The 26,557-nt window shown below is 46.2% G+C and overlaps 1 protein-coding gene across 1 annotated transcript in view; it reads right to left on the reverse strand.

The window, feature by feature from the left end:
- alpk3a (alpha-kinase 3a) overlaps nt 1-26,557 on the reverse strand; it is a 70,452-nt gene that overhangs the window by 19,833 nt on the left and 24,062 nt on the right. The window contains exons 4-5 of the mRNA XM_080216159.1: nt 18,418-18,535; nt 4,218-5,793 (exon numbers count right to left, since the gene is read on the reverse strand). Coding sequence (XP_080072285.1) covers nt 4,218-5,793; nt 18,418-18,535 — 1,694 coding nt within the window. The remainder of the gene's footprint in view (nt 1-4,217; nt 5,794-18,417; nt 18,536-26,557) is intronic.

Raw genomic sequence — 26,557 nt, forward strand, 5'->3', positions numbered from 1 at the left:
TAACCCTGACCTGTCAAGGGAAGAAGGATTGGCATCAGATTTATGTCATATCTCCAACTCCCTCTAAACAAACGCAAGGTACAGCCAAATAATGATTTTTGACCTACAAATGACAATCACTCTGTGCACAGCAAGATGTCACAAACAGCAGGGGGAATCCTGTCTGTGTTTGTTTTAAACAGGACCGAGGAAGAGTTGGAATGGTGTCCAATGCACTGGATGGTTCAGAATCAGGCCATGAAGGTTTAACGTGGGATTCAGCAGATAGAGGGATGTCAGTTCTGATGACAACACACAGCATTCCCTCAGCACAGCGCTGCAAATCAATGAAATCCATCAACTCTCTCAGCAGTTTATCCCAACTGAAAGTCTGGGTTTTTATGATTTGATGTTTCTCCTGTGGTAAGCTGAAGTCTTTGTGGTTTGGTTCTCACACAGACTGGTAATCGTCACACCCTGACCACGTGACGGATTATATACTTCACCCTGAGTTTATGTTCAAATGCTCCTATCAACTTCCAGAAATATAAAAGCTGAAGTGCTTATCCTGTTGTTCAAAACAGACTTTCGTAGAATCATTGAATCCCTACAGTGCAGAAGAGGCCATTCAGCCCACTGAATCTGCACTGACTCTCTAACAGAGTAACTTACCCAGGCCCTTCCCCACCCCATCCCCATAACCTCACACACTTCCCATGGTTAATCCACCTAGCCTGCACATCTTTGGACACTAAGGGGCAATTTAGCATTGCCAATCCACCTAGCCTGCACATCTTTGGACACTAAGGGGCAATTTAGCATGGCCAATCCACCTAACCTGCACATCTTTGGACACTAAGGGGCAATTTAGCATGGCCAATCCACCTAACCCACACAATTGGGGAAATCTGTGGGAAGGCAAAGGGACTTCTGGTAAGTGGGAGACTTTCAAATTGTGTTAACCAGGATTCAGGGTAAGCACATTCCTTTTAGAGTAAAGGACAAGGCTGGTAGAAGTGAGGAACCCTGGATAACTCGGGATATTGAGGCCGTGGTCAAGTAGAAGAAGGAGAGACATGATATGGATAGGCAGCTGGGTTCAAGTGGATCCCTTGAAGAGTATAGAGAGTGTAAAAGTAGAATTAAGAGAGAAATCAGGAGGGCAAAAAGGGGACATGAGAATGCTTTGGCAGATAAGACAAAGGAGAATCCAAAGAGATTCTACAAATACATAAAAGGCAAAGAGGTAACTAGGGAGAGAGTAGGGCCTCTTAAGGATCAACAAGGTCATCTATATGCAGATCCACAAGAGGTGGGTGAGATCCTAAATGAATATTTCTCATCAGTATTTACTGTTGAGAAAGGCATGGATGTTGGTGAAATTGGGGAAATAAATAGTGATGTCTTGGGGAGTGTACATATAACAGAGAAGAAGGTGCTGGAAGTCTTAAAGTGGCAATAATTCATTCCACATGCTTGAACGCTTTAAAGCATCAATTGATTCAATCGTCATTAATGAACAGCGCTCTCTGGATTCCTTCAGTTTGACTGGATGCCTCTCACTGCAAAGAATGATGCTTGGACCAAGAATCTCTTTCTCCACTCGGTTAACAGAATGGAGAGGGACACATGCAATGGAGAAGAATGCTAAACTGAGTATTACTGATAAAGGAGGCACACTGTCAAACCTTGCATTCATCAGGACAAACATAAGAATACCAAATTTCGAAGGAAACAACAGAGAGGATCTCATAGAAATTTATAAAATTCTAACAGGATTTGACGGGGTAGCTTTGGAAAAAATGTTCCCAAGGGGGTCCAGAACTAGGGGCCATCATTTGAGGATAAGGAGTAAACCTTTTAGGACTGGGGTGAGGAGAAGTTTCTTCACGCAGAAGGTGGCAACTGTGTGGAATTCACTACCACAGAATGTAGTTGATGCCACAATGTTGTGTGATTTCAAGAAAAAATTAGGTATAGCTCTTGCGGGTAAAGGGATCAAGGGATATTGGAGGAAGGAGGGAAATCAGGCTATTGAATTCAACGATCAGCCATGATCAAAATAAATGGTGGTGCAGGCTCAAAGGACCAAATGGCCTATTCCTGATTCTAGTTTCAATGTTTCATTGGTGCTACATGAGAATAGAGTGCTGAGTAGAGGTGTTGCCAATGCCAATGCCAGGCACCAGGGAACAGTCAACTGCCAAGGTTTTCTTTAAATTCAAAGTGGGCAAGTCAACTCTGATTGGTCAGGGCCCTGGTGGGGAAGGAATGAAGGAATGGCTGCCCCCAAGCTTCTGTTTAGTTCACAAAGAGGGAATGTTCTATGACTGATGGATCATATAAAACAGAGTGTCCCTTCATCTGTTCACAACAGGCAAAGCGCTCACTGTAACCAGCCAGGCCATGCTAGCTAAACCCAGAACATAATCTGCAACATTTGGTGTGATTCCTGATCAGGTAAAACTTTTGGAACAATTCCAATTGTGCTAAGAATTACACCAACAACTAATTTATGATTGTCAGCTGTGCTCACTGTGTGGCTCACTAATGCACGTTCGAAGCCAGATATGTTCATTTTCAAGCAAAAAACATGGCCATGCTTTGTGTCTCTTTGAATTAAACAAAAGCTTGGGGGGCAGCCATTCCCTAATTCATTCACCATAGCAACGTCTTGACCAATCAGAGGCAATGCTATATATTTAGAAGGTTTCCATGGTTGCTTTAAGAACTGATCACATGATTTTATGGCAATGTCATTAGTGTGTTTGCAGAGGCTGTTTCACTTTGTATCTTGTATAGAGAGCCGCTCTTCAATAAATCTGTTGTTGTTACTTTCAATCTATGTGTGCAAATCAATTCTTTACTTTTTATGTAAAACACACAACCCCCTAACATAGTTAAGACTGTGGTTTGAAGTTAAAATACTTCCTTGGTTTGAAGTTAAAATAAAGCTTGGCAGTTAATTGTTCCCAGGTGCATTCTGCATGGTGACACCTCTACCAATCAGAGTCCAACCAATCAGCACCCTCTTCTCTTGTTTCCCTTTGAAATTTGGCATTCTTGCATCTGTCCTGCTGAGTGTAAGATGAAAATATTTGACAGCATGTCTCTTTTCTCAGGACTCAAGTTCTTTTTAAGTTTAACTTAAGTTTATTTATTAGTGTCAAAAATAAGCTTACATTAACACTGTAATGAAGTTACTGTGAAAATCCCCTAGTCGCCACACTCCAGTGCCTGTTCAGATATGCTGAGGGAGAATGGCGGCACAGTGGTGAGCAATATAGCCTTACAGCGCCATGGACCTGAGTTCAAATCCCAGCTTGGGTCACTGTCTGTGTGGAGTTTGCACATTCTCCCATGTCTGCGTGGGTAACTTCCAGGTACTCCAGTTTCTTCCCACAGTCTGAAAGATGCGCTGATCAGGTACATTGGCCGTGCTAAGTTCTCCCTCAGTGTACCCGAACAGGTGCCAGCGTGTGGCAACAAGCAGATTTTCACAGTAACTTCATTGCAGTGTTAATGTAAGCCTACTTGTGCCACTAATATGTAACACGACACCAGGTTAAAGCCCAGCAGGTTTATTTGGAATCACGAACTTTTGGAGCACTGCTCCTTCATCAGGTGAATGATGAAGGAGCAGCGCTCCGAAAGCTCATGATTCCAAATAAAGCTGCTGAATTTTAACCTGGTGCTGTGAGAATTCTTACTGTGCTTATCCCTGTCCATCGTTGGCATCTCCACATCATGACTGATAAATAACCTTTTTAACTTTCTTTACCATCAAGCTGTACCGTTCCTTCAGGTACAGGAAGGATAATTCTTTTTATAAAAGAGAAAAAGCATAACACAGCGGATCTCTTTATTTCTCTCTCAATAACTGAGAAAGCTGCACTGCCCCTCTGCACCTGAAATTTTGTGTAGGTTCCAAAAGAGAATGTAAAAGAGAGGGTCTACTTTATCTCGAATTAACTGATATTTTCCTGGCACTGGCTTTTGATTGCATGTGTCCTGGTGTCATGTGTAGCCCACATGTGTTTTTTCTTCCATCCTGGAGGTCACTGCTATCACTGCTATCTGAAGCATCGCCTACAACAGATGTCATCACATTGAACTCCTGTCAAACAGTGCGTGCTTAATGCTGCTATAAATAGGGCCGAAGTGCCTTTCGCATGACCCGCCCGCCCGACCAGGACACAATCTCGCATGAGGTCACCCCAGCCGAAGAAGGCACTTACCTCAGAGAGAGCTCCCCGTGCCAGCTGCTGTGCTGGCAAGGCTGGTTTCCCACCGTCCACAAGGTCTGCAGGCACTGGCAGAGGTGAAGCCTTGGATTGGATGTCTGCCGAGGTGCCCGAGGGCCGGAGGGCGGGTTCTGGCATCATACCCAGAGGACTACCAACATCCTCCGGAATCCCTCCTCCAGACACGTCCATGGAAGGTACACCAAGCCTTAAAGATTGGTCTCCGATGCTGGATTCTCCTACTCCAGGGGGCTGCAGCATGCGGTTAGTTACATCATTGTCAAATGCACCCTGAATTTCCGAATGGACACCAGGCATTGCAATGTCCATCTCAGGCGGGGACCTTGCCCCATTTTGGAGATCCTCAGATGCCATGCCTTCATTATGGTCACATCCCAGTATCACATCCATGAAGTATGGCACGCTAATGCTCTCAACCAAATGGGCCCCCTGTCGGCTAGTGCCATCCCCGGAGCTAGCCAGCTCGTTAGTCTCCGCGAGCTGAGGTAATTCTGGCTGCCTGTGCATTTCAGGTTCCTGGATAGTTTCAAAGAACATATCTTTCATAGAGAAATACGTCCCCTTGGCAGGGCTTTGGGGACAGGAATACACTGGCTCCTGATCTGACTTTGTGCCATTTGTGAACGTATGCACTCCCAGTCCTGCATCTTCGGGTGACTGGGAACTTAATGGCGTTGGCTCCTTTTCTGTCCTGGGAAGCACAGCTTCTGGACTTGAGGGCACCTCTGGGTGTTGCCTCTGTCCTGAAGTCACCGATGATACCTGCTCATCAATATCCATGTAAACCCCAGGCCTAACAAGTTGGGGATCCGGAAGACACTGCAGTAAAGTGCCAGGGTCCTTGTTCCTATCAATCCTGTGTGGCGCACTTTCATCACCCTGCAAGCGTTCCTCAGCTTTTCCCGCCAACTGCGCCCCCTCTTCAGAAAGCTTCCGCTTCTTCTTGCTCGCTGCAAACGCCTTGCCAACAGCCTGCGACTTGACAAGCTCGTTTGTTTGGTAGAGATAGTCGATGAACGAGATGCCATTCTCCACCAGCTCCTCCAGTGAATCATTCACTGGCGCTTTCCCATCTTTAACCACGGCAAGTTGGGTCCCTTGGGGATCCATCAAGTAGCCGTTCTGAACCTCGGTGCTCGGAGCAGCCGTTATATCAGCGCCTGGCAGAGCTCCTGAGTTCTTGTGCATCACTGCCTCAGGATCAGAGATGCGCACTTTAACCACATCATCTCTGCCAGTCAAAGAGTTGGAGTTTGCGTTGGCCTCGCTCTGTGACTTGCGTTTCCGCTGGGTCCGCTCTGGACTCACCGTCCTCAGGAAATTTTGGCGTCGGATGTTGGCCATGTGCGCCACGTTCTCCTTCCCCCGAATCCGCGTCTCCTCCAGCTCCCGCCTTTTAGTCTCCGCTTTCTGCTTGAGCCGGGCAAACCATCGCTGGTGAATCTTGTATTCATTCATCTTGCCAACCTCCAGAATGCCAGAGCAGGACACAATCCCCTTGTTGTTCCTGGCAGAAGCTTGGTAAATAGCCGCATCATCTTCCGTACATCTGTGGGCACAAAGGATTCCTGGTTACAAACATAGAAACATAGAAGATAGGAGCAGGAGGAGGCCTTTCAAGCCTGCTCCGCCATTCGTCACAATCAGAGCTGACTGTCCAACTCAACAGCTTAATCCTGTTTTCCCCCATAACCTTTGATCCCATTCACCCCAAGTGCTATATCCAGCCACCTCTTGAATACATTCAATGTTTTGGCATCAACTATTTCCTTGGGTAATGAATTCCACAGGCTCACCACTCTTTGGGTGAAGAAATGTCTCCTCATCTCCATCCTAAATGGTCTACGCTGTATCCTCAGTCTGTGACCCCTGGTTCTGGACTCCCCCACCATCGGGAACATCCTCCCTGCATCTACCCTGTCTGGTCTCCATGAGATCTCTTCGTCTGAACTCCAGCAAAAACAATCCTAACCAAGTCAATCCCTCCTCGTACATCAGTCCCGCCATCCCCGTAATCAGCCTGGTAAACCTTCACTGCATTCCCTCGAGAGCAAGATTTGCAAATCTCTGAAGTCTATTGAGAAAACGTTCAGTGCACTGAGATATGGACATTGGAATGTGCACCAATGTGGGGCAATAACAGATGAAAGGAGGATTAAAGGGGTAGTCACCGTATGGGTGTGTCAATGAGGAAGTACAGGAACAGCCATTCGGCCCCTCCAGCCTGTTCTTTTAATCAGCCATATATCAACTCCATCTAGCTACTTTTGTATATTAATACCCTTGATATTTCCAACTGACCCACACCCTAGCACCATGTGGAGAGAGAGAGTTCCACATTTTCATAAAATTATAGAATCCCTACAGCGCAGAAGGAGGCCATTCAGCCCATCGGGTCTCCACCAATAACAATCCCACCCAGGCCCTATCCCCGTAACCCCACATATTTACCCTGCTAATCCCTCTCACCCACGCATCCTGGAACACAAGGGGTCATTCAGCATGGCCAATCAACCTAACCCGCACATCTTTTGGACTGTGGGAGGAAACCGGAGCAGCCGGAGGAAACCCACACAGCCACGGGAAGAAGGTGCAGACTCCACTCAGGCAGTAATCCAAGCCAGGAATTGAAGCCAGGTCCCTGGTGCTGTGAGGCAGCAGTGCGAACCACAGTGCCAGCATGCCACCTACTATCTTCTATGTGCTATAGTGTACAATCTCACTCCAGTGTTAAGGTTGTGCACTTAATCAGGACTCTCGGAACAAAGGAAGTTCATAGAATCCATACAGCGCAGAAGGAGGCCATTCAGCCCATCAACTCTGCACTGACTCTCTCTGACAGAGCATCTTACCCATATCCACCCCCCTACCCTATCCCTACAACTCCACACATTTACCATGGCTAATTCATCCAAATTATATATCTTGGGGCACTAAAGGGCAATTTAGCATGGCCAATCCACCTACCTTTGGATGTTTCTCTCTATCTACACCTCTAATCATCCTGAACACCTCAATTAGTTCAACCCTTCATCTACCATATTCAAGGGAATTCACGGCTAGTCCATCCTCCTCTGTGGCCAGCACATTTGCCCTTGAGGATCGGTTGACAAGGTACCTCACAAGAGGTTATTGCAGAAGGTCAGGGGGCATGGAGTTGGGGGTAGGGTGTTAGCGTGGATAGAGGACTGGTTGTCAAATAGGAGGCAGAGAGTGGGGGTCAATGGGTGCTATTCGGATTGGCGGATGGTGACTAGTGGAGTGCCCCAGGGGTCGGTGCTGGGGCCTCAGCTATTTACCATTTATATAGATGATCTGGAGGAGGGAACCGAGTGTAGGGTGTCGAAATTTGCTGATGACACCAAAATTGGTGGAAAGGCAAATTGTGCAGAGGGTGGGGAGAGTCTACAGAAGGATCTAGATAGGCTGGGCGAATGGGCCAGGAAATGGCAAATGGAATTTAATGTTGGCAAGTGCGAGGTGGTCCACTTTGGTAGGAATAATGGTAGGAAGGATAATTACTTACGTGGAGAAAAACTGCAGCAGGCGATGGTGCAGAGGGACCTCGGGGTCCTTGTGCATGAGTCGCAAAAACCCAGCTTGCAGGTGCAGCAGGTGGTCAGGAAGGCGAATGGGATGCTGGCCTTCATCGCGAGGGGGGATTGAATATAAAAGTAGGGAGGTCTTGCTGCGGCTGTATAGGGCACTGGTGAGGCCGCAGCTGGAGTACTGTGTGCAGTTTTGGGCGCCGTACTTACACAAGGATATTTTGGCCTTGGAGGGAGTGCAGAGGAGGTTTACTAGGCTGATGCCGGAGTTGAGGGGGTTGAGCTATGAGGAGAGGCTGAATAAATTAGGCTTGTACTCGTTAGAGTTTAGAAGAATGAGGGGAGATCTCATTGAGACGTATAAGATGATGAATGGGATGGATAGGATAGAGGTGGAGAGACTCTTCCCGCTCAGAAAGGATAGTAGGACTAGGGGACACAGCCTCAAGATAAAGGGGGGGCGGTTTAGAACGGAGTTGAGGAGGAACTTCTTCACTCAAAGGGTGGTGAATCTCTGGAATTCTCTGCCCGTTGAAGTGGCGGAGGCTGCCTCGCAAAATATTTTTAAGACGCGGGTTGATGGGTTTTTGATAAGAGAGGGGATTAAGGGTTATGGGGAGAGGGCGGGAATGTGGAACTGAGCCACGACAGATCAGCCATGATCTTATTGAATGGCGGGGCAGGCTCGAAGGGCTAGTTGGCCTACTCCTGCTCCTATTTCTTATGTTCTTATGTTCTTATGTTATGTTCTTAGCTCAGTTGGTAGGACAGCTGGTTAATGGTGCAGAGCGGCGCCAACAGGCTTTATAGATGAGGGAATCTAAATGAGTAGATGGGGGGGCAGATAGGAATATAAGTATACATTACTGGAGTTAGATTAGAAGGAAGGAGGTGTCACAATGGTTAGCACTGCTGCCTCACAGCACCAGGGACCCAGGTTCAATTCCAGACTTGGCTGACTGTCTGTGTAGAGCTTGCACATTCTCCGCATGTCCGTGTGGATTTTCTCCAAGTGCTCCGGTTTCCTCCCATACTCCAAAGATGTGCAGGTTAGGTGGATTGGCCACAGTAAATGTGTGTTACGGGGAAAGAACGGAGGTGTGCATCTGAGTAAGATGCTCTTACTGGATCTTACAGAGGCCTACAAAATAATTAAGGCATAGATCAGCTAGATAGTCAACATCTTTTCCCAAAGGTAAGTGGGTCTAAAACCAGAGGACATAGGTTTAAGGTGAGAGGGGAGAGGTACAAAAAGGTCCAGAAGGGCAATTTTTTCACACAGAGGGTGGTGAGTGTCTGGAACAAGCGACCAGAGGTATTAGTAGAGGCAGGTACAATTTTGTCATTTAAAAAGCATTTAAACAGTTACATGGGTAAGATGGGTACAGAGGGAATATGGACCAAACGTGGGCAATTGGAACTATCTTAGTGGTTAAATAAAAGGGTGGCATGGACAAGTTGGAGCAAAGGGCCTGTGTTCATGCTCTACACCTCTATGATACTTGCATCAAGCTGGCACCTAGAGGAAGCCCACGCACATCGGAAAATGTGCAGACTCCATGCAGATAGTGGCCCAAGCCTGGAATTAAACCCGGGTTCCTGGTGCTGTGAGGCAGCAGTGCTAACCATTGTGCCACCATGCCACCCTGGTGCGGTACGGTTAAACACAAGAAATAACAGGTGGAATACGACACTGCTAGGGAGTAATCTATAGAACCCTTAACAGTAACTATGCTGTGTGGCAGAGAATAAATCAGGAGATAATGAAGGCATGTGAAAAAGGCAGTACATTTAATCTTTATGCGGACTGGAAGATCAAATTGGCAGAGGTAGCCATGAGGAAGAATTCATAGAGTGCATTTGGGACCATTTCTTAGAACAATGTGTTGTGGATCCAACCAGGGTCGAGCTATTTTTGATCCGCTAATATGTAAAGAGACAGGTTCATTAAACAATCAAAGAATAAAAGACCCCCTCGAGTATAGCAACCATGACGTGGTAGAATTTAGCATTCAGTTTGAGAATGAGAAACTTGAGCCAGAAGCAACTGTGCTAAACTTAAATAAGGGTAATTACGCAGGGTTGACTGGAGTGGACTGGGAAAGAAGTTTAGCAGAAAAGACGCCTGATCAGCATTGGCAAGCATTCGTGGAAATAGTTCATGCTCACAACAAAGATATCCCAGTGAGAAGGATTCTCAGAAGGGATAAATCAACCAAGCAAGTTAAGGATCGGATTAAGCTGAAAGGAAAAAAACATATCAGCTGAAATTTTACCGTCACACTCGCCCCAATTCCGGGGGCATGCAAGGCTCGGAGAATGGCATTCTCCATTGGCCTCGGGCAGGATCGTACGAACCTCAGGCGGACATGCCAGTAAAAATCCTGCCCTTGATGTGGTAAAGACTAGTGGCAAAACAGAGGATTGGAAAAGTTTTAAAGACCAACAAAAGATGACCAAAAATAAAGCTGGAACGATGAAACTATTAATGTAACTAGCAAGTAATACAAAAAGGGAGAGTAAGAGCTTCTTTAAATATATAAAAAGAAAGAGCGAGACCAAAGTAAACCTAGGCCCCTTAGAGGATGAGACTAGGAAAATGATAATGGGGAACCACAAAATGGCAGAGGAGTTAAATAAATGCTTTGCCTCATTCATCGTGGTTGAAGACACTACTAGCATTCCAAATATAGAACCAAATAGCATACTAAATAATCAAGGGGCAAAAGCAGTGTGGGATGGGGAATAAATAAATGTAACTATCACTAGAGAAAAAAATACTTGGGAAAGAAATGGGGCTAAAGCTGGTAAGTCCCCTGGACCCAATGGATTGCATCTTAGGGTATTAAAGGAGGTAGCTACAGAGATAGTACTATCCAAGAATCCTTAAATTCTGGAAAAATCCCAGTGGATTGGAATACTGCCAACGTAATACCTTTATTCAAAAAGGAATGAGACAAAAAACAGGTAATTATCTTAACATCTGTCATTGGGAAAATGTTCCAGTCCATTATAAAGGATGTAATAACAGAGTATTTAGAAAAACAGAATATAACCAAGCAGAATCAGCATGGCTTCATAAAGGGAGAAATCTTTGAGGTAGTAATGAGAAGGATAGATAAAGGGGAACTGGTAGATGTAATATACTTGGATTTCCAAAAAATATTCGGTGAGCTGCCACACAAAAGGCTACTTAATAAGAGTCCATAGTGGTGGGGGTAGCATATTAACATGGATAGAGGAATAGCTAAATAATACAATACACAGGGTTGGGATAAGTAGGGCATTTTAAGGATGGCAACCTATACTAACTGATAAAGTGCCAGAGGGATCAGTGCTGGGGCCACAATTACTCACAATATGACTTGGACAAGGAAAGTGAACATACTATTGCCAAGTTTGAAGATGACGCAAAAATAAGTGGGAAAGCAAGTGGTGAGGATGAGACAGAGGGCCTAATTTTACCATTGTGATTCTGAGTGCTGAATCTGGCAGTGTTTCAGTTCCAACTTTTAGACCCATTCTCAAGCACCCCCATCCACACTCTGCCTGAAAAAAAGTCAGCGATTCCGAATTGCGCTGCACAAGCCTGTGAGCAGGGCTTATCGCACCTGAAATCCTGTAACTCCAATTGGTGACATGCGCATGCGCAGTAAAAAAAAAGGAAAATGCTCCCCTGCCACATCATGCCCGGGCTGGATAATGCCTCTCCCTGGCCCCCACAGACATTGCCCCACTCCCACAACATAACTGACCCCCTTATCCCCTCACCACCCCACTACCCAGGCTAATTGCGGACCTCTGCCCCCCTTCCCCCCCCCCCCACCACCGATCGTATACAGAGTGGCAGCAGACCCCTCCTGCCCCTCCCCACCACCAGAGAGTGATCTGACAGTGATCTGACCCGTCTCCCTCCTCCCCCTCCATCCCAACCAGAGAGCGATCTGACCCACCTCCCTGGCACACCACCAGAGAGCCATCTGACCCACCACCCGAAAATGGGCACAACTTGATGGTAAAATTGGAGCCAGAGTCACCAAAGGGATTGGAATGTAAAAATAGGGAAGTCTTACTAAAACTATACAAGTCACTAGTTAGACCACATCTGGAATACTGTGAACAGTTATGGTCCCCTTATCTAAGGAAAGATACACTGGCATTGGAGGCAGTCCAGAGAAGGTTCATTAGGTTGATCCCAGGTGGGGGGGGGATTTGCTCATGAGGAGAGGTTGAGCAGGTTGAGCAGGTTGAGCCTGTATGCATTGGAGTTTAGACAAATGAGAGGCGACCTTATTGAGACATTTCAGATTCTCAGGGGGTTTGACAGGGTCGATGCTGAGAGACCATTTCCCCTTGTGGAGGACCAGAGGGCATCATCTCAGACTGAGGGATCAGCCATTGAAGACAGAGATGAGGAGGAATTTTTTCTCTCAGGAGATAGTGTGTCTGTGGAATTTTTTCCCGCAGAGGGCTGGAGAGGCTGGGGTGTTAAGTAATTTCCAGGTTAAGATAGCCTTGACCTAGCAATAGTACCAACAGGAAGAAAAGACTGTGTGGCTAAACACACGGGAAAGCTGCAGCAGAGGGGAGATTTGTGTGTGTGCGTGTATCTGTGTATGCATGTGCATGTGTGTGTGCGCGTGCATGTGTGCATGTGTGAAGGGTGTGTGTGTGAGTCTGTGTGGGTGCGTATTTGGGATAGATGTGTATATTTGAAGGACTTTGTGTGTGTGTGTATACGTGTGTGCGTGCGTGTGTGTGTGTGTGTGTGTATGTATATACGTGCATATGCATGTGCACATGTGTGCATGTACGTGTGCGTGTGTGTGGAGAGTGTGTGAGTATATGTGGGGCATATGTTTAGAGTGTATGTATTACATGTGTCTCTGCAGGATGTGCATGTGTGTGCATATATGTGTGTGTGTGCGTCTGTGCATGTGAGTATGTGTTTGTGTGTATGTGCGTGTGTGTAGATGTGCGTGTGTGTGCGTGTCTGTGTACACGTGCGTGTGTGTGCATGTGCACGTATGTGCGTGTGTGGATGTATGTGCAGCCAAAGACAGGGAGATTAGGGATTGTGAATTGGTCAATATTACTGCGCTGAGCTTTGCTTGAGCTGTGACCATACTATTTAACAGGATTTATTAAAGGGGTCAGCTAAAGGAGTCCATGGGGGGGAGCTATGTCATCAAGACTTGATAAGGGGTTTCTCCCGGTGTGTGTGCAACTCAGGTAACGGCCGTCCCTGGGGCCTGGGATGAAATGCAAGTGGAGGTGCAAAACCTATTCAGTGACAAACTGAGACCCACGCACCCACACAGACTCACACACACACCCTTCACACATGCACACATGCACGCGCACACACACATGCATATGCATACACAGATACACGCACACACACAAATCTCCCCTCTGCTGCAGCTTTCCCGTGTGTTTGGCCACACAGTCTTTTCTTACTGTTTGGTACTATTGCTATGTCAAGGCTATCTTAACCTGGAAATTACTTAACACCCCAGCCTCTCCAGCCCTCTGCGGGAAAAAATTCCACAGACACACTATCTCCTGAGAGAAAAAATTCCTCCTCATCTCTGTCTTCAATGGCTGATCCCTCAGTCTGAGATGATGCCCTCTGGTCTATTTATCACTTACCAGGTTAAAGAACTTTGGAACTGCACATGGTGCCGAATGTCAGCACACAGCAATGTGGGTATTGGCAGCTACATTAGATATATCTTTGTAACGACTACATAAAGTGAAAGTTACCTTTTTATTTGAAGCATCATTTACCTGTTAATTCATGCTTAATTTGTATTAATTTGTGGTAAAGCATAAACTACAAAAATTGGAATCTTGTCAGTAGTTCTTTTCATTCAGTGAACTGGTTAATTTTGGTTTACGGTTCCCCACACTGCCACCTAGTACTTCTCTTGATGTTCAGAATAACAAACTGTGTTCCACTGTCACGGGACTGACACATGCATCATGAGTTATGGCGAAACCATGACCTCAGTTGCATAGGGGAATTACTCATTATTAAACATCAGCAAATTGGGCAATCATAGAACCACAGATCAGTACATCAGTGAGCAAGACCATTTGGCCCATCAAGTCTGCACTCGTTCTTTCCAAGAACAATCCAGTTCGTCCCACTCAACACCATGTTCCTGCAACTTTTTTCTCTTTCAAGTGTTTATCCAATTCCCTGTTGAGGGCTATTCTTCAATCTATATTGATATCTATATCAGTCAGCACATTCCAAATGCTAACTACACACCCTGCAGACAGAATTTTGGTCTCATTTTGTCAATGCTTCTTTCACCAATCTCCTTAAAGCACTGTCCTCCGGTTAGCCACTCTTCAGCCAATGAGAGTAGTTTCTCTTAATTGTTCTATCGGCATTCCCCCTCCAGTTAAACACCTCTATTAAATCTTCTCTTATCCTTCTCTGCCATGTACAATGTGGGGGGTGGCATGATGGCACAGTGGTTAATGCTGCTGCCTCACAGTGCCAGGGACCCGGGTTCAATTCCCGGTTTGAGTGACTGTCCGTGTGCAATTTGCACATTCTCCCCGTGTCTGCGTGGGTTTCCTCCGGGTGCTCCAGTTTCCTCCCACAGTCCAAAGATGTGCAAGTTAGGTGGATTGGCCATGCTAAATTACCTCTTAATGTCAGGGGGACTAGCTAGAGTAAAAGCATGGGGTTATGGGGAAATGACCTGAGTGGGATTGTGGTTAGTGCAGACTCGATAGGCCAAATGGCCTCCTTCTGCATTGTAGGGATTCTATGATTCTATGAATATTAGAGCAGACACAGATCTTAAATGCATCTGATATTTTGGCTAGAATTATCGACCGTTCACACTGGCGGGGCTCTCCAGTCTCGCCAGCAGCACAACCCCAACCACGCTTTTACTGCTGGTGTGGGGTGACGTCAGTGGGAATTCCCAAGGACAACAGAAGGACCAGGGAATTCCGCCACTAATAAACAACACCCCATCTCCCGCTGGTGGGAAACACGCAGCTGGAAGGCTGGAGAATCTCACATGACATTTAAAAAGACATTTCTGGCTGTTAGCATTATTCCATCAAAATCACATCCATTCCAATCACTCCACCCTTAGATGGCTTGGATTGAATATTGATGAGTCAAATGAAGAGGATTGCCATGCTGTGGGATTCATTGCCTTCTTAACTGTAGTTTCCTCAAAACAAGTGAATGTAAAGGAAGAGTTACAAGGAACAGGTGAAGGAAAATTGGCAGAGTATTGCTGTGATACCGAGGGAGCTTTGCACTGTTCAGATCATAGATTCATAGACATTAACAGCACAAAAGGAGGCCCTTCAGCCCATCAAGAAAGACCTGATTTATTATTTTCACATGTATTAACATACAGTGAAAAGTATTGTTTCTTGCGCGCTATACAGACAAAGCATACCGTTCATAGAGAAGGAAAGCAGAGGGTGCAAAATGTAGTATTAGACCTGATTACACTAATCCAATTTTTCAGTGTTTGACCCATAGACCTGGAGTTTATGACTTTGCAAGTGTGTATCTAAATACTTCTTAAGTTTTACTTATCTGAGGAAGGATGTTCTTGCCCTGGAGGTAGTGTAGAGAAGGTTTACCAGATTGATTCCTGGGATGGCAGGACTGACATATGAGGAGAGATTGAGTCAGTTAGGGTTGTATTCGCTGGAGTTCAGAAGAATGAGGATGGATCCCATAGAAACCTATAAAATTCTAACACAACTAGTCCTGCATGTTAGCCTTCAGTGCTCTATGGACAAGGGCACCCAGGTCCCTGTGTACATCTGTACTTTCTCATTTCTTTCTACTTCTTACCCTCTGGTTTTTCTACCAAACTGGATTACTTCACATTTTTCCACTTTATATTCCATCTTCCATGTATTTTCCCACGCACTGGAAGGGCTGGACCATGTGAAGGTCTCTTGACCTGAGGCAGGATTTTCTGATTTTGGGGCTGGAAAATCCCACTCACTAATGTCTGTTCAAAGCCACCTGCAGCTGCTTTGCATCTTCCTCGCAACACACATTCTCGTCCTGCTTTAAACCATCCGCAAACTTGGGAATATGACATTTGCTCCTACATCTAAATTATTGATATTTATGTGTCTTATATGAATCTCCTTCAAAGCTGGCCTTGCTATTCTTAAATCCGATGTGGATGTGCCGGCGTTGGACTGGGGTAAACACAGTAAAAAGTCTGACAACACCAGGTTTTAGTCCAACCGATTTATTTGATAGTAAACGCTTACTATCAAATAAATCGGTTGGATAAAACCTGGTGTTGTCAGACTTTTTACCATTCTTAAATCCACCATAGGTGTCACTGTAGCCTCAAAAACCAATCTAGTGTACAGCAGGAAGGTACAACACCCCAGCACAATAATGCGCACCCCCTGCTCTCACTGCCCCCACCACCCCTATCCCTCCCCAATCCTCCCCCACCTACCCTCCCACTGCCCCCACCACCCCCGTTCCCCCCACCCTGTGTGAAGTTAGTGAATATTGAAATGAGATTAAAACTCCAAGAGAAAATCTGAGCCATAGTGACTGAGCAAAAAGCAAATAAGGTGCCAGCTTCTCCTCCAACTAAAGTGGCATCACTGATGGCTGGAGATAGGGGCACAGTGCCACACCAGCACATAGTGCCACACCAACACACAGTGCCATTCCAACACACAGTGCCACACCAACACACAGTGCCACACCAGCGCACAGTGCCACACCAACACACAGTGCCACACCAGCGCACAGTGCCACACCAACACACAGTGCCACACCAGCACACAGTGCCACACCAACACAGTGCCACACCAGCTCGGTGCCATACCAACACAGTACCACACCAACACACAGTGCCACACCAACACAGTGCCATACCAACACAGTGCCACACCAGCTCGGTGCCATACCAACACAGTACCACACCAACACACAGTGCCACACCAACACAGTGCCATACCAACACAGTGCCACACCAGAACACAGTGCCACACCAGCAGCACAGTGCCATACCAACACACAGTGCCACACCAGCACACAATGCCACACCAACACAGTGCCACACCAGCTCAGTGCCATACCAACACAGTGCCATACCAACACAGTGCCACACCAGCAGCACAGTGCCACACCCAGTTCCAGCTGAAGAAATCAGAATGAAGATCCATCAGCCACAAATACAAGGTTGTCACTCATAAATCTAACAGGGAAATCAGGAGCAATATCTTTTTCCAGCGCACAATGAGAATGTGGAACTTATTACCAGAAGGTTAATGGCAAGCTGTAATAAAGGGATAAAAGTAAAATACTGCAGAATACTACTACTGGAATCTGAAACAAAATCAGAAAATGCTGGAAAATCTCAGCGGGTTTGACAGCATCTGTAGGAAAAGAATGGAGCCAACGTTAGGAGTCTGGATGACCATTCTTCAGAGCTGATGAGCTCTAACAAGCTTTGACAAAGGGTCACCCAGACTCGAAACATTGGGTCTATTTTCTCCCCACGGACGTTGTCAGACCTGCTGAGATTTTCCAGCATTTTTCAGCAGTAAAGGGAGATGGGTAAATACATGGGGAGTGAGGAGAGGGAGGTGTATTAATACAGCAGGAGAAGCCACTTGTGTGGCCTTTTGGCTAAGATGAAGTGTCAGATCAAGCCCAAGGTGGGGTGCAATGCCTCATCTTGTCAGCCTGGATCTTATTTGTCTTTCTGGAGGGTACCATGAATTGGATTCAATTGGGTTTTGAATTTGGATTTGGAACAAGCAAGGAATGGATTGGGGTCCACCTGGTCCACTCTGAGCATTGACTTTGTAACTTTATAGATGGAGTAATTTTTTTTAAGTGAGCACAGCAAAGGGCAGTGGGGCCAAATGGCCTGTTTCTACACATTCCATAGAATCACCTTGCCTCCTTCTCCATTTTTAACATTGATCCGTTCAGCGAATGTGGATGTCGCTGGCAAGGCCAGTATTTGCTGACCATTCCTCGGTTTAAAGTTTATTTATTAGTGTCAAAGTAGGCTGACATTAACACTGCAATGAAGTTACAGTGAAAATCCCCTAGTCGCCACACTCCGGCACCTGTTCGGGTACACTGAGGGAGAATTCAGCACAGCAAATGCACCCTAACCAGCACATCTTTCAGACTGTGGGAGGAAACCAGAGCACCTGGAGGAAACCCACGCAGTTACGAGGAGAATGTGCAGATTCCACACAGATATTGACCCAAGCTGGGAATCGAATCCTGGTCCCAGGTGCTGAGGCAGAAATGCTAATCACTGTGCCACCCAGGTAACCTTGACCTGAGCAGTTTGCTGGGCTATATTAGAGAGGTTGTGGGTATGGAGTCACATGTCAGCCAGACCAGGAAAGGGCGGCAGATTTCCTTCACTATAGGAAATTAGCAAATGAGATGGGGATTTCTTTAAACAACAATTGGTCAGAGTTGTCAGCCTTACTGAGTTGTCAATCCCAGATTTCATTTTTAAATCCCACCAGAGATCTGATCCTGTGTCTCCCCCGGAACATTAGCCAGGGCCTCTGGATTGCAAACCCAGTGACATTACCACTACACCAACACTGCCATTACTTACTTGTACAGGTGAAGTGAATGCTTCTTCCCGTAGCGGAATATCTGATATTTGGGAAGGCCGCAATATCGGTCCATCTCCTTGTCATCTTTGTACCATGTGATCTCTGGCGCTGGGTGACCTAGCAACAGAATACATCCAAGTCAGTCTCTGTGTAGCACATAGGTGTGTGTGTGTGTCCCCCAGGTTACAACACAGTGACAGAAATAAACATGCACAGATATGGTCAAGAAGGCGTATAGTGTACTGGCCTTCATTAATCAAGGGATTGAGTTTAGGAGTCGGGAGGTAATGCTGCAACTTTATAAGACCCTTGTCAGACCCCACTTGGAGTACTGTGCACAGTTCAGGTCGCCTCACTACAGGAAGGATGTGGAAGCTATTGAGAGGATGCAGAAGAGATTTACAAGGATGTTGCCTGGATTGGGAGGCATGCCTTATGAAGATAGGTTGAGGGAGCTAGGTCTCTTCTCCCTGGAGCGACGAAGGTTGAGAGGCGACCTGATAGAGGTTTATAAAATGTTGAGAGGAATAGATAGGGTGGATTGTCGGAAGCTACTTCCCAGGGCTGAAATGGTCGCTACGAGAGGACACAGGTTTAAAGTGCTGGGAAGCAAGTACAGAGGAGAGGTTAAGGGTAAGTTTTTCACTCAGAGGGTGGTGAGTGAGTGGAATCGGCTGCCATCAGTGGTGGTAGAGGTGAACTCACTGGGGTCTTTTAAAAGACTTCTGGATGAGTATATGGGATCTAATGGCATTGGGAATTACAGATAGTTCTATGGCTTGGTAGGTATAGATGTGATCGGCACAACTTGTGGGCCGAAGGGCCTGTTTGTGCTGTAGTGTTCTATGTTCTATATACTTGCAGTCTTGCCTTACTGTCCAGTGTTTGTCTACGCTGGAAAGAAAGAACTTGCATTTCACTGGAAGCTTACACAACCTCAGCATGTCCTGAAATGTCCAAAGAGGTGTTTTGAAATCCATTCACTGTTGTAGTGTAGAAATTGTGCACAACAAGATCCCAACAAACAACAGGTCTCCACAGGGCAGCACGGTGGCACAGCGGTTAGCACTGCTGCCTCACAGATCCAGGGACCCAGATTCGATTCCCAGCTTGGGTCACTGTTTGCATGGAGTTGGCACATTCTCCCCATTTCTCCGGGTGCTCCGGTTTCCTCCCACAGTCCGAAAGACATGCAGGTCAGGTGGAGTGGCCATGATAAATTGACCCTCAGTGTCAGGGGGATTAGCAGGGTGAATGTGTGGAGTTGCAGAGATAGGGCCTGGGTGGGATCATTGTTGGTACGGACACAATGAGCCGAATGACCTCCTTCTGCATTGTAGGGATTCTATGAATAATGAGCATTATTAGGCAGGAATTTTACCACCTCACATGCCATGGAATTCTTCATTGGCCTCGGGCAGCATTTTATGAGCCTCGCCCGAGCGGGATCGTAAATTCCTGACATATATCTCTGGGGTTTTTAATAAGTTGAGAGCCAGGGCATCGGGAGAGATTGGATGTTCTTCTTCGGAATACTGTCAGGGATCTTTTATATCACTGAACAAGGCAGGAGCTTGGTTTAACATCCCATCAAAAGATGGAGACTGAGAGTGTGGCGCACTCCCTCAGTGCTGTTGGATTGTCAGCCTGCTTTACATGCTCAGGTCTTTGAGCCTGGTACATCCAGGCAGCAAGGAAGGAGCATTGATTACTGAGCCGCTTAATACTGACAATGACCAATCATTTATAGATCATTGAACGTAGTTACTAAGGACCAACTTAATATTACAGCAAACACAGGAAATTCTAACAAGACAAGGCCTATCTGAGGGAAAGAGGAGATTTTTAATTTGTTAACCTCATTGGTTTTAAAAGCATCCCGTCAAACCTGATCTTCTTGTACTCATTGTACAGCCAACCCCAATAGCTCAGTGACAGGACGGTCTGTCCTGAAACGCATTACCACATTAGGTGAATTGGCCATGCTACATTGCCCCTTAGTGTCCCAGGATGCTTGGTTACAGGGATTAGAGGGGTAAACACATGGGGTTACAGGAATAGGGCCTGGGTGGGATTGTGGTCGGTGCAGACTCGATGGGTTGAATGGCCTCCTTCTTCACTGCAGGGATTCTATGATGATGAGTATACAGGGTCTTTTCTAAATGCACTTATGGGATGTCAGCCTTGCTCACTAAGCCAGGATTTATTGTCCATCTGTAACTGCCCTTCAGAAGGTGATGGTAGGAACATAGGAATTAGGAGCAAAAGTAGGCCATTCACTCCTTCCGCCATTCAGTCAGATCATGGTTAATCTCTTCCTGGTCTCAAATTCACCTCCCCATCTGTTCCCCTTATCCCTTTTTTATCAGAAATATATTCATCTCCTTCTTGAAACCATTCAATGATTCAGACTCCACTGCTCTCTAGGGCAGCGAGTTCCACAAATTCACCCCCCTCTGCGAGAAGTAGATCCTCCTGATCTCAGTTTTAAATCTACCACCTCTAAACGTATACCTGTGACCACTTGTTCCAGATTGCCCCATAAGAGGAAGCATTTGGTCTACATTTACCCTATCAATCCCTTTTAGCATTTTCTATACCTCGATCCGATCCCCTCTCAAAACTCCATTGAGTACAAGCTCAAACTGTTTAATCTCTCCTCATATGTCAGCGCAAGAAGTTGAGCTGCCTTCTTGAACTGCTGCAGTCCCTGAGGTGTGGGTACACCCACAATGCTGTTAGGGAGGGAATTACAAGATTTTGACCCACTAAAGGAATGGCCAGTATATTTCCAAGTCAGGATGGTGAGTGGTTTGGAGGCGAACTTGCAGCTGGTGGTGTTCCCATGTATCTGCTGCCCTTGTCCTTCTGGATGGAAGTGGTCGAGGCTTTGGAAGGTGCTGTCTAAGAATCTTTGGTGAACTGCTGCACTGCATCATCTAGGTGGTACACACTGCTGCTACTGAGTGTTGGTGGTGCAGGGAGTGGATGTTTGTGGATGAGGCGCCAATCAATGAGGTTGCTTGGTCCTCGATGGTGTCGAGCTTCTTGAGTGTTGTTCAGAGGGGGATGGGCGAGGGTTTGGGGGGTGGTGGTTTAGGGATGGGGTGGGGATTATTAAGCTTTAATGAATGGATTGGATGTGATCGCCTTCCCCGTGCAATCTGGTTTGGGGAAAGAACCTGGCAGCTGTGATATGAGAGTTATCCCGAGTGCCCTATACACAGAGAGCATTAAGAAGAAAGAAAGAGAGTGCAGCACATTGGAATGTTCTTCTCAAAGAGCTGACACTGGTACTGTGGGCCGAAAAGCCTCACTATTTTTTATCCATTTGTGGGGCATGGGCTTTGCTGGGTGGCCAGCATTTATTGCACATCCCTAATTGCCCTTGTTCAGAGAGCAGTTGAGAGTCAACAACATTGCTGTACCTCTGGAGTCACATGTAGGCCAGGCCAAGTAAGGAAGGCAGATTTCCTTCCCTAAAGGACATTAGTGAACCAGATGGATTTTCTGACAATCGTCAATGGTTTCACGGTCACCAGTAGATTCTTAATTCCGGATATTTTTTATTGAATTCAAATTCCACCATCTGCCGTGGTGGGATTCGAACCCAGGTCCCCTTCAGTGTTGTGTGATTGTCTGACTCCAAGACAAAAGAGAATTGTGGAATGGTCAGACAGGAGTGAACTTTCCTCTCTAGTTATTAGTTATAGTTGTTACAATAAAGCTTACACTAACACTGAAATGAAGTCACCGTGAAAATCCTCTAGGCGCCTGTTCGGGTACACTGAGAGAGAATTTAGCACGGCCAATGCACCCTAACCAGCACATCTTTTAGACTGTGGGAGGAAGCTGGAGCACCCGGAGGAAACCCACGCAGATATGGGGAGAAGGCACCGCCTCCATACAGACAGTGACCCAAGCCTAGAATCGAACCCAACTCCCTGGCAGCTGTGAGGCAGCATTGAAACCACTGTGCCATCATGCTGCTCTTACACCTTGTGTTTGACTCTGCGGGGTCCGGTTTATCGCACTGACAAGTAACTTTCTCTGACGGACACATTTCTTGAACTGACAAATGTCTGGGAGCTTTGAGAGGAGGACAACACTGGGTGCCTTCAGTGTGGGAACATTCATGTGATCTTTCAACAACAACATGTACCAGCTCACATGTCTCTCCATCTACGTTTCTCCCCTGTACGTCCAGGTCATGTGGTGTGTTACAAAAATAAAATGTAAATACCACATCTCTGCCATTGTACAAAACTGTAAACTGAGACAGGGGCCTCACAGAGTCTCACAAACAGGCCCGGCTGTTTGTCAGAGATGCCTTTTAATTTCAGTCTCAAACACTGCTCACTGGGATTAACAGTGAGATTCCGCCTTTGTGTCCATCCTCGAGCTCATTTATTCCACTTCTAACATGACCAACTCCAGAATAATGTCACGTTTGAGACACCGACATCTCAGACACAAACTATGCAGCGGATCATTATTAAAGTGTTGCAGTATAAATAGACATTTTGTCTGACAAATTTACTGGAGTTCTATGAGGATGTGTCTAGGGCGGTGGATAGAGGAGAGCCGGTGGATGTGGTCTTTCTAGATTTTCAGAAGGCGTTTGACAAAGTGCCTCACAAGAGGTTATTGCAGAAGGTCGAGGGACATGAAGTTGGGGGTAGGGTGTTAGCGTGGATAGAGGATTGGTTGTCAAATAGGAGGCAGAGAGTGGGGGTCAATGGGTGCTATTCGGATTGGCGGATGGTGACTAGTGGAGTGCCCCAGGGATCGGTGCTGGGGCCTCAGCTTTTTACCATTTATATAGATGATCTGGAGGAGGGAACCGAGTGTAGAGTGTCGAAATTTGCTGATGACACCAAGATTGGGGGAACGGCAAATTGTGCGGAGGGTGTGGAGAGTCTGCAGAAGGATCTAGATAGGCTGGGCGAATGGGCCAGGAAATGGCAAATGGAATTTAATGTTGACAAGTGTGAGGTGGTCCACTTTGGTAGGAAGAATGGTAGGAGGGACTATTACTTACGGGGCGAAAAACTGCAGCAGGTGATGGTGCAGAGGGACCTCGGGGTCCTTGTGCATGAGTCGCAAAAACCCAGCTTGCAGGTGCAACAGGTGGTCAGGAAGGCGAATGGGATGCTGGCCTTCATAGCGAGGGTGATTGAATATAAAAGTAGGGAGGTCTTGCTGCAGCTGTATAGGGCATTGGTGAGGCCGCAACTGGAGTACTGTGTGCATTTTTGGGCGCTGCACCTGCGCAAAGATATTTTGGCCTTGGAGGGAGTGCAGAGGAGGTTTACTAGGCTGATACCGGAGTTGAGGGGGTTGAGCTATGAGGAGAGGCTGAATAAACTGGGCTTGTACTCGTTAGAGTTTAGAAGAATGAGAAGAGATCTCATTGAGACGTATAAGATGATGAATGGGATGGATAGGATAGAGGTGGAAAGACTCTTCCCGCTCAAAAAAGACAGTAGGACTAGGGGGCACAGCCTCAAGATAAAAGGGGGGCGGTTTAGAACGGAGTTGAGGAGGAACTTCTTCACTCAAAGGGTGGTGAATCTCTGGAATTCTCTGCCCGTTGAAGTGGTGGAGGCTGCCTCGCTAAATATTTTTAAGACGCGGGTTGATGGGTTTTTGATAGGAGAGGGGATTAAGGGTTATGGGGAGAGGGCGGGAAAGTGGAACTGAGCAGCGACAGATCAGCCATGATCTTATTGAATGGCGGGGCAGGCTCGAGGGGCTGGATGGCCTACTCCTGCTCCTATTTCTTATGTTCTTATGTTCTTATGCTTAAGAGAGCACATTGTACTTTGATAAATCTCAGTATGGGGTGGCACAGTGGTTAGCACTGCTGCCTCACAGCTCCAGGGACCCAGGTTCAATTCCAGCCTCGGGTCACTGTCTGTGCGCAGTCTGCACGTTCTCCCCATGTCTGCATGGGTTTCCTTCAGATGCTCCAGGGCTTCCTCCCACACTCCAAAGATGTGCGGGTTAGATTGATTGGCCATACTACATTGACCCTAGTGCCAGGAAGATTAGTAGGGTAAATGCATGGGGTTTAGGGGGGATAGGGCCTGGGTGGGATTGTGGTCAATCCAGACTCAATGGGCCAAATGGCCTCCTTCTGCACTGTAGGGATTCTATGATTACCTTACTCTGAATAAAGCCACATGTTAACCCATTCATTGATCCTATGATTTACAGGTATCAACTCTCTTGTCTCTATGAGGCAGAGGGTTGGAGATTCACATCATGGATGAAGGGTGTGATTTAGGCAGCACTGCTGGAGGTATCTTTTGGCTGAGGAATAAACCCCACCTGGTCTCTCAAGAACATGGCACTATTGCAAAGAAGGGGAGATCAAATGAGATTCTTGATCAACTATCCCAACAGAAGCTGGCTATCCTTCAGAAGTACTTCACTAGCGATGTCTTTGGGTTGTAAAAAGTGCTCTAGAAATCCTTCTTCATCCAACATTTGTCTGAGTCAAGATCACTAAAATGGATAAGCCAATCATTCATCACTTGCTGTTTCTGGAATCTTGCTGTGCGCAAATTGGCAGCTACTTCCTGACACCGATGCAGCGGTCACATGGAGAAAAGTGGTTCTCAAGTGCTTTGGGATGTCTTAGCCTAGGCTAATGCTCTATACTAGTAGAAGTTAAGTCTTGCTGAAAAACATCAGTCAGCAATCTCTTCTCATGCAATATAAATTGTTGTTTTCGCTTTGTATTCTTACATAATGACCTGATGAGTACAAGACGAAAAGCTTCCACACTCCTCATTTTTTTACGGCAATACTTTATTTAAAAAGCTATATGAAACTTCGATGAGGCCACATTTGGAATACCGCATACAATTCTGTGCACCACACCAACATAAGGACGTGGAAGCTTTGGAGAGAATGCAATGAAGATTCACCAAGATGTTGCCTGGTCTTGAGGGTGTTGGCTATGAGAAGAGGTTGAATAAACTAGGATTGTTTTCTCTTGTTTTCCAGATAGAGGACTACAAAATGATGAGAGGCATAGACAGTATGGAAGTCAGAGGTTTTTTCCCAGGGTGGAAGTGTCAATTACAAAGGAGCTCAGGTGCAAGTTGAGAGGAGAAAGGTTTAAGGGAAATGTGCAGGGTATGTTGGATGCCTGTCAGAGGAGATGGTGGAAGCAGGCACATTAACAACATTTTAGGAATATCAAAATGGGCACATGAACAGGGAGGGAATAGAGGGATACGGACCAAGTAAAGGCAGAAGGTTTTCTCTTTAGTTCAATTAGGGCAGGATGATTGTCACGGGCTTGGAGGGCCGAAGGGCCTGTTCCTGTTCTGTACTTTTCTTTCTGTTCACTGTCTACGTTCTGCCTGACCAAATGACAATAAATAAAGTTCTGCTTGCAATTTTCTACAGCGAGCTTCATGCAGCAAGAATTACCCAGGCAGAGTTTCACCTGCGTACTCTACAGGGATAATAGGGTAGGCTATAATCAAAGATAATGACGGTACTTCAATAACTATGGTATTTTGTTTAAGAACTGCACTCGCAGTTTGACAGCTGAATTGCAGTGTGGAATTACATTGAAAAATTCATATCTGAACTAAGTAATCAGGTTAAAAACATGCAAACATGTAACAATCATGGTAACACAAAATTAGCACAACAATTTCATCAGATAACAGGGAAGGGGCATGTAGTTATTCAAGGAAGGGTAATATTGAATTAAAATTAATTTAAAAATCCCTTTCTCCATTCCAAATCTGCCACTTCTTATCCTAAACCTATGAGGTCCTGTTCTAGATTGCCCCACAAGAGGAAACATCCTCTCCACATATACTTTTTAAATTCCCCCCAAAACTACAAACTAATGCACTATTCCTACATTACAGGCACTAAAGTACTGTAAAAATAACATTCATAATTTGCATACATTGCTGAGAATACAAACTAAGTGAGGAATAAGACTTAGTCGACATATGGTCACACTGGCAGTCTTGTAGTGGGGGGCTCATAGTGCACTGGGTAGTGTCGCTGCCTTGGAGCAAACAACTCTGAGTTCATGTCCGACCCCAGGACTTGATGGCCAAAGAAGGTGTGTCCCTAACATGGCCAAAGAGATTGTGTGTTGAC

Source organism: Carcharhinus amblyrhynchos, chromosome 32 (genome assembly GCF_965287045.1).
Source record: "Carcharhinus amblyrhynchos chromosome 32, sCarAmb.v2.hapA, whole genome shotgun sequence".
NCBI classification, from domain to species: domain Eukaryota; kingdom Metazoa; phylum Chordata; class Chondrichthyes; order Carcharhiniformes; family Carcharhinidae; genus Carcharhinus; species Carcharhinus amblyrhynchos.